The sequence below is a fragment of the Cryptotermes secundus genome, unplaced genomic scaffold (genome assembly GCF_002891405.2).
Source record: "Cryptotermes secundus unplaced genomic scaffold, Csec_1.0 scaffold1766, whole genome shotgun sequence".
Classification (NCBI taxonomy): domain Eukaryota; kingdom Metazoa; phylum Arthropoda; class Insecta; order Blattodea; family Kalotermitidae; genus Cryptotermes; species Cryptotermes secundus.
Genome location: NW_019736432.1, coordinates 195,553 through 205,147, shown reverse-complemented (window position 1 = coordinate 205,147; position 9,595 = coordinate 195,553). Strand labels below are relative to the sequence as shown.

Sequence of the window (9,595 nt, the reverse complement as noted above, 5' to 3'; positions counted from 1 at the left end):
AAGGGAGATAAGTTTTCATGTAGTAAAAGCTTATATGTCACATTGGATGGAGTGGTTTGTATTTATACCTATTTTAACATTATCATAAAAAGCACTGCTTCTATTGTTCTTTTCCATATATACAATTTTGTTATTGTTTTGTACAGTTTGTTCATCTTTCCACAAGCTGGTCCAGACATCAAGTATCTTCTGGGTTTTATCAGAACTCAGCTTAGCACATCAGTCACTGTAGGGCTTGTTTTTGGGCCCAAAGTAAGTACATAAACACAATATGTGCACACCCTTCCCACCAGAAAATAAAAATGGCTTAGCAACCCTCAGCCAAGCTATTAGGGTTAAATCTAACCCAAGTTATTATTGCTGATCCAAAGTCTATTCAAGGAATTGTGAACTCAAGAAAAATATTTACATGAACAAAATTATCAATATAAAACAAATATGATAAATTCTGGAGATATGAGGAAGTTGCAAATTTAATTTCAGTAATTTTTATGATTGTAATAATAAAATACACCAGCTATAAACCTCACAAAAAGTAGCATATATGAGTTAGTATTGAAATAAGTAAGATTATGAATAAGGTGATACAAGAAAGATTTTAGAACAGGTAGAAAATGTGGTTCCCTGATCCTGTACTTAGACTTCAAGGAAGAATAATCAACTCTAGATTTGAGTTAACCTGAGAAATTAACTAATGATTAATAATTTTAAATGTGCCAAATATACAGAAGCTGAGAAGAATCCTGCTATCTTAATTTTCTTCTTTGCTTTCTCTAACTTCTTTTTACATATGAGTACGTCCAAATGCAGTTGTTACAGCATAATTTGTCAGCTGTTACTGTTATTATTTCCTTATTGCATCAAATATATTGAAATTAATTAAAAAATAAATAACATAATATTGTGACTGGCTTTCTGTAATCAAGCTAAAACATTTTTCCTACTTACATTTTAACTAAGGCCAGTGAATAGCCTGATTTGTTTAATTTGTTAAATTTAACTCAACTGAATTTTTATATAAAATTATCAATAAGTTAAAGAAATCAAACCCCCACCTAATATGAGTGGAAAAATATGAATCTTCAATATTTCATCCAGAAAATATTACTAATATTAAAAGCAACATCACCATATTATATTTATTTATATCCTTGTTACTATTTGTCAGTAGCTCATATGTTGGCCCCAAAATGGAAAATATTTAAAATATTTTTTCAATAAAATATATTCAAATTATAGCACCTAATGAGCCTAGTTCTTTAAGTCATGCATATTCTGAATAATCTATGTTCATTCTGACATAATGATGATAATACACTGAAGAAGACTTAATAAACTCATACCTGTGTGAGACATACAATTTACTTCGTCAGCCTTGTTACGCAGAAGCATCAGATGGATCTGAATATGGTATAAGTTTTCGGTTGAGATGAGTGAGTTTATTTCAGGTCGTGCGAGTATTACGAGGTCAGGGAGACCAGTGGGACAACAGAGCAAGAGCAAGAGGCGTCACAGCTTCCTTCTCTCTGAATGGAATTGGACTGATGCCTGAAGAAACTGCTGATTTATACCAGGAAAATGAGGAGCTCAAGGTACGCTTCTTTCCATATTATCCACCATCAGTACTTGCTAAAAGAAATATGCATGGCTCTTATCCTGTACAGAGCAGAGTTCATATTCATACTTTGGTTTCTCAAGATGGTGGAATACCTACGCGCCATGTTAGGTGCATGCGAATGGCATCTGCCTTAGTGGCAAACTCTTACTCTAATTTATATCTGACATAAGTGATCAGTGTAAAATATTCAAAGGAAGATTTATGACACAGTTAATATACAGTTGAATAAGGTGAAAGAGAATTTAATGTCATCTATGAAGAAGTTCACAGTGTAATCAGTTTTTTTAGGCTTTGCTCTGGTAAATAAATAAATTTTCTTTCTTGCCTTAACTATATTGCTCCAGGACACTGAGAGTCTATAAAAATAGCGTTAAAGTAAATTATAATGTAAGAAATACTATCTGTATAACATTACTGTATTATTTATATATAATACAAGGTTTGACACATGCCCAGGCTGACTGTGCGGAAAATAATATTTTATGACCAAGCATGAGTAAAAGCAGCCATCTTCGATGTACTTATCTCCTGACTTCATACAAGCGTTCCAGCATCTCTGCCCTGTCTGGGAATATCATTACAGATCATTCTTTAAAATTTTTTTCTGTACTGTTTATGCATTGATCTGAATTCTTTCAAATAATGTACTTCAAAATCAGATTTCCAAAGAGATTCTTAGTTCTACAAAAAAGAAAAAGAACAACTCAGGCAAGCATATGGAATTTCTAACACTGATTTTTTTTTTCCTGGCAAAAATTACATTACCAAAGCTGCTATGTGTGAAGGTACATTCCCATGATGAAAAAATCCTTCTGTCAGGCCAAAGATTTGGTACTTCTAGACAAATACACCATAATAAATGCTCCAGAATTTGAAGGTAAAATGTCTGGTTATTTGTTCTGGTGGAACAGACTTGTAATAGCTAATTCTTTTGATGTCACAAAGCAGATCAGAATAGTTCTGATCTTTTAAGCTTAATATTTTTTCTTTTCAGTTTCAGTGACTTTGAATTTCTGTTGTAGATTTTGGTTTTTTGTTTCTGGTTAGCACTGGAAACCTGTAGTATCGTCATCAATCACTATGTTTTTCAAACAGCCTTACTTAAATTTCTGAGCACTTTTTGTCTTCTGCTTTTCTGCTTGCTCCAAAGAATTTGTAGTACCTTGTTGGTGCAAACCCTTTTTACCCTGGTTAAAGTCAGTATCACGGTTTCTACCCCTATATTTGGTTCTAGTGATATATTCTGAGTTGTCAGTTGGTAATCATTTCCTACCATATGAGAAACTCCTTCATTTGAGTCAGTTCTTGAAGTTGTTGAGCTTTCATTGTCTGCCTTCACAAGAATTTAATGCTCCCTCAGTATTTTTCTCCAGACATTTGCTCTAACATTTCATACACAACAGTCTGATCTTTCTTGTCACCAACAATCCAAGGTCTGTTCCCTGGTCTAACTATCCATCACTTATGTTCTTGACAAACAAACAAATAAACAATCAAACAAAACACTGTGCCTGAAACACTACTGCAACCACAAAACACACTGAATTCCAGTGACACTGCTGAGTGATGTACCTGTGTGATTCAGCATACAGCAACTCACCAGTGTTGCCAGATGATGTATAAAAATATCAGTATTTTTAACTGTCAGACCACATATTTTATTATACTGTTAACTACTTTGGTAATGATTTGGGAAGATGCAGAAAGGTTCTTCAATTTGTTACTAACTAGATATATGTATGAAACAAATGTACTGATATATATATACAAAGTTCTTACAGAAAAACATGAATATGTACAGCTTTAATAGAATACACATTCATGTTGACCTGGATGTTCAAGTAAATTAATAATTATAATAAAATTTCTAAGAAATGAGGAAGAAAAATATCATCCCACAATCTTTAGCTAAAGCACTGATGGATCTTGATCTGTGTTTACGATTTATGAACAGAAAGTATAAACTTGTATGGTGACTGCTGCTTCTTTGCGAAGTCAGTGCCAACTTTAGTGGATGGACGGTGTCACGTGGTCAGCACAACGAATCCCCACAGCCGTTATTTCGGTTTTCTAGACTGGATTGAACTATGAATATTATTTTTGTACCTCAAAATTTCAAATGTTAGTTTTACACCACTGTGCAGCTAGATTCTATAAACGTCTCAACCATAGGCCCCATATAGCAACATAATTTAGAACCTAAGGAAAATACACACTTGTGTAAGTGATAAAAATGCTTATGTACAGAAGTGGAAATATCTTAATTACTTGAATTTCGTTATATGAATAAATTATCGAATAAGAGTTCTTCACTCTGCAGAAATTGTAAGAAATAAACATTTCTCACAGTCACAGAAGTGGTCTGATGAGGAACTGACTGTAGCATACTACATTTATATTTGCTGTATGGTGTCTTGCACAATAATATGGTGGAATAATGAATTACAAAATTCAAATGTGTGCATGTATGTATGCAGTTAATGTACTCGTATAACACATTTTGCAACCAGAAGATAAAAGAGTTCAGAGCATCATCGTGACTGGTTCTTCTTATTGCTTTGATAAGTAACTGCATAGCTCGTTAAGAAGTACAGGCATATGAATTTGGTGTGTAGATAAGAGTTTGAATTTGTTTACATGTCATTATCAATTCTGTGAATTACATGAAATATATATGTCAATCCATCCATCTCTCCGTCCAGCGACACACTTCATTTTACAATGTGCATTACAGAGTTTGACTGATTCCGGTTATGAGGTTCTTTAGTAGAAGCTACTGTGATTTATTGTAAGAAAAATTATTTCACATCATAAAATTTAGAGCTCATTAAGATCTCATCTTTTGTTTGTAAGAACTTTTAATGTGACGTATATTTAGCAAATTAAAAGGAAATTATATTTATAACTCTGCCTGATGTAATCACTGACTAATATTTTAGTAATGGAAGTGTAACTGCAAAAATGAACATCAAGACCAATATTTGATGAAAGAATGCACCTGGAAAATTTATTTGGCAAATTGTAAGATACCTCTCAACTTTTAATGTATAGATTGACTTTAGCTAAGCGAAAAATTGTCACTGAATGAATTAGTTAAATTCCCAGGATAAATCATCTGAGCAGACATAGAGTGAATGAATGTATGAAGCATGTCATTTTTATCATACAAGACACTGCATGTAGTAAATGCATAACAAAATTGCTTAAGAAAAAAAAAACACATCATCTGTATGCTGAGATACAATTTAATCTTCAAAGGAAATAAAAAAATGCTACATGTATTTATATAGAATGTAGTTCATCATACATATTTGTGTGATAGCCAAAAAATTGAAATGCATGCAGTTCTAACATCAAAATTGTCTCTATTGTCTAGTCCTATCCATATCATGTGTTATGTTTTAAAGTGTAATTTAGTAATCAGAATACACATTTGTGATGTAAAAAATGACTTCTGTTACACAGATTTGTAATAATAAGGGAAGTATTTATTTCAGTACATAGTGAAGCTGCTTCTGAGGTTTTCTTTGACTTACAAATTTTGAAAACTATAAGTAGGGAAGCACATTGTGCATTACTTTGCTAATTCAACTGTCTAAAAGTCATGTATATCCATGACATACTAGTTGTCTTTAAAACCTAGAAGTAAATTGCTACTACGCCTTACTTGCTTTTCCTTATGTGTAATGTATGACATATAATATCAACTGACAAATGATATGGGAGTTCTGAAATGCCTTACAAACTCCAGTTTTTTTTATTGACATCTCAAACCTGGTGGCAAGAATCAATTTTATATACATTTTAGATATGTGTAATTTTATTATTTTTAGTCATTTTCTTTGATTTTGTGAAAACATAATTTATGTTTATAAAAATTCCAAGTTCTCTACTTCGGTGAAGAAAAGGTACTAATAATTTTAAAACCAAAAGTACTGAATTTCTTGTACCATATTGCAAAAAGTATATTGACCTATTATGAACTAACATCCTGCACATCTAATAATAAACTTCAGCAGATTAAATAAAATAAATCACCAAGGTTTCAGATAAATTGTAATTTTAGACTGATCCACTTTTCTGTCATAGCTCTATCTTCATGTTGAAGTGTTTATACACAGTATTTGTCAGAAACAGAAAAACAACATTGTTTTGTTTGACTAGAATTGTCAAACTGATTTACGCCTTGTAGGAGTCAGTATTCATGTCATGAAATTCTTGGTCAATATACATTATTGTGCAAGGAAAGTAATGCTCACTGTAGTTTTAATGGGTTCAAAATTAATATAAATGAGCTTATGTCTTTAATTTCCTATTTTTCTCAGCACATGACATAGCATACATATGAAGAAAAATGTTGTGAATTGACACTAACATTTTATGTTTACCGTTTTAAAACGAATCTTTCTTAATCAGTAAAGCAGAAGAACGCTGTGATATTAAAGCATAATTGCTTACAGAATGTATTGATTCTTTCAATAACCGTGATAATACAGTAGACATAACTTTATTGATACCTACAGCTGAGAGCTCTAGGCTTTCCCCAAAGAAATACATTTCTGATAAGGTTCTTATAAAGTTACTTAAGCAAAAGAACAATATGTTCCCTTGAAATACAGAGTCTGTCTTCTTTCTAATCCAATTGCTCTTATAATTATCTGCCACATTAAAAAAAAAAAAGAATCACAATGCCAGCATAGGGTACCACAAGTGTACCATGACACATTATCACAATCTACCACACTGGACACCAGTGGCAGCTCGTAGCTAAAATTAGTGGGGGTGCTGCTCCAGAAGCACACAGTTCCATACAAAGATTTGGCTACTGACATTAAGCTTAAGGATTATATATTGTATTGTACAAGTATAAAGAAAGAATTAAAGAAAAAAGGACTCATTATATAAATGTTATCGATAATATCAAGTGGAAATTGGGGGTGCTGCAGTTCCGCAGTGCCTATACGCGGGCCGCCCCTGCTGGACACATACATAAGAAAGAGACTCTAGCAGTTGCTGAAGTATAATACACCTACAATAAGAATACCCCAAAATGCACTATCATATGAATATGGCAAAATTCATGTGGTTAAAGTGATGACAATAAAAAATTATTATAGAAGATAGGAGGCAAATTTGAAAATATATGCTATATATGATTAGTTAATGAAGAATGGAAAAAATTCTTAAATTAACCCATCTGTTTCTGGCATAGGAGCTGAAGTGTTTAATGATTTGTGCTGGACAAAATTGTGCAGAAATGAGTCATAAGATCTTTCAGATTAGTTTTGTTGTCTTTGATACTACAGTGAAAATTCAAAGTCTGAATCACTTCTAGGTGTCCAAAGGGATTTGGTTTATCCTAGAAGAATAAAGGTGGACTGCTTTTCTTGAAATTCAAATACATATTCAACCTATATCTTACTGAAGAGAATATTGGAACTTCTCAGGCCCTTCCACTGTTAATATAAAACATTATTCGTTCTCATGTTTCATAATTTTGAGGGATGATGTCAGTATCATACCATTACTGGAGGAAAACAGTGAATTTCAATTTAATTTCTGTTTCATTTGAAACTGATCCAAAAAACTCTAGTAATGTACAGTATGTACGTAGACAGGGTTGCAAAGACACTACTCTGAACATTTCTTATTCCTCCAATATATTATTTTAATTATGAGTTTAAGCATATAATCTTATGTCTCACTAGTGAACGTAACACATATCTACACGGTGCCACATCCCAGAAGACTGCTTTCTTCATAACTTAACTAGTTATGAAGAAGTATATTTCAGCTTGATCAACTATTGTCTGATAATTTTGTAGTTCATTCACAGGCAAGATACGTTTGGTGCTGCATACATTTTACAGTATATTTCTCTGCATCTACTTTCTAATTTGATACAGTATTTAAGACTTTGGTGTATTTACTGTGTTGTTATGGATACTGGAATGTATACCAGCGCTTAATTTGTAGTTGCTTTTCATATGTTAAAAAAGTATAATCTTTTGTGATCATTATTTCTTCTGTCTGTTGCATCATTCACCTCTAAAACTCAGATTTCCGTTAAATTTGATACACGGAACTTCTATCATAGCTGTTCACGATTTGATATTCTGTCTATTTGTCTATTTAATTTAATTTAAATTTATTTTATTTTATTTTATTCTATCCTTTGCTACTGTCTGCTGCTATATCACTAATTATATTGGTGGAACTGGCCTTCTGTCCTCATAATGAGCAGCACTGTAATATGATTCACATTGCTCAGGCTCTAGTGCTTCCATTTTCCTCAGCTTCTTCATGACTGAATAATTATGTATGGCATTCTGTGTATAACAGTGTTCACCTGTGTGTGTCTGTTCCTTTCTCTGTTTAATGATGTGTGCATGAACTGAAACTGTCATACTCTAAAATATTTCCAATTTAAGCTATTGTTTTGATACATAGCACTGTAGCCCAGACATGTTGCACTGAAATAAATACTCAACAAGTCAACATGATTTAAAAGTTACTTTTTTCATGAATACTTTTTGGAGTTTTTGCACATAAATGATCAGGATTTCTGTGTACAACTTTCACATCTTTTCACATTTATTCCTAAATTTCTTCAATGCTTAATAAGGTTAAGCTTTTAATAGGTACTGCTATGTTGTAGTATACACCTTCTGATAATTGAAAATTTTCTTATCATTTGCCCTGAGTTTTAAGAATCTTAAAATTTAAAATTTTAACATCTTTGGTATATTAACATTATACTAAGTTCTGAAATTATTACATATTTTTACACACAATTGAAATAAATAAAATGAAGACTGACTTCAGTCAGTCTACATATTTCACAGTCACAAATATTTTGCTAAATGAACTTGCCTGGAGTGTATTGTTTACAATATATTTGGTACCACTGTCATTCTCTGCTATTCTGAGAGTCTTAGTTGACAGTAGGGCGTTTCTATTGGATGGCCATGATTTAAAGACTGCACTAGATCATAATTGCAAGCTTCACTTACATAAAATAAAATTACGCTACTTTGCAATGTGTGGAGATTTGATAAATTCAAAAAAATTTACATCTCGAGATTTTGAGATAGCTTATATATAATAATGTGCTAAATACAAAATTATAATTAATTAATTTATAACTCTATGTGTTTGATTTCTCAGTATGTCTAATCTAGCTTGATTGTTTGGTGTTTTATTAATGTTGAGTATACTTGTTTGTTGTCCAGTATTAGCTGAAGCATATATTCAAAACATGGAACACAAACAAATATACTCAGTATTAAAAAACACCAAGTAATCGGATACTTCAGACATGTAGACAGCATTCTTTTGATCTATGATCAAAAGAAAAATACAGATGAAGCATTGGCCGAATTCAACAAACAACAAACCACTATAGAATTCACTATAGAAAATGAATTATATAACTCAATTAACTTTCTTGATCTTTCAATACATCACAGGGAAAAAGATTAAATTAACATTATAGAGAAAACCCCCTGAAACAGATATCATTATACCCAACGACTCCTACCATCCACACATACATAAAGTGTCAAGTATCATCTACTTAGTGAAAAGGTTAAACATGTATCCAGCATCTAAAGAAGTGAAAGAAATAGAATTAATATAATAAAAAACGCACTACATAACAATAAATATAATATAATATAAACACTCAAATGTTAATATTAATAAATCGACGAAGCTGCTCAAAGATGGAAAACTTGAAAATATACGGGGCAACAGTATAATAACATTATAATAGTATGTAAAAATTAATTAAAATTTCATTTTCATATATTTATTATACGCTTTCACAGAATTCAACAGCTGTTAAAATCCACAGTACTTAAAATGTACATAAAAATTAATTGAAATTTAAAGAAAACTGTTTGTATTACAATTAGTTTGCAAAAAATTAATTGCCATGTAACATCAAAGGAAACTTGCTTATTGGCTGAGGTTAGA

At 31.7% G+C, this 9,595-nt stretch overlaps 1 protein-coding gene across 4 annotated transcripts in view; it reads left to right on the top strand.

Moving 5' to 3' along the window:
* The window catches only part of LOC111869968 (probable G-protein coupled receptor CG31760), a 245,382-nt gene that overhangs the window by 181,365 nt on the left and 54,422 nt on the right, over positions 1–9,595 (top strand). For 3 of the 4 annotated variants that reach the window (XM_033753622.1, XM_033753623.1, XM_023861873.2), the window contains exons 12-13: positions 147–252; positions 1,449–1,592. In XM_033753622.1, coding sequence (XP_033609513.1) covers positions 147–252; positions 1,449–1,592 — 250 coding nt within the window. Of the gene's footprint in view, positions 1–146; positions 253–1,448; positions 1,593–3,572; positions 6,357–9,595 lie in introns of those variants that run through there. The other variant, XM_033753624.1, reaches the window with a different exon arrangement.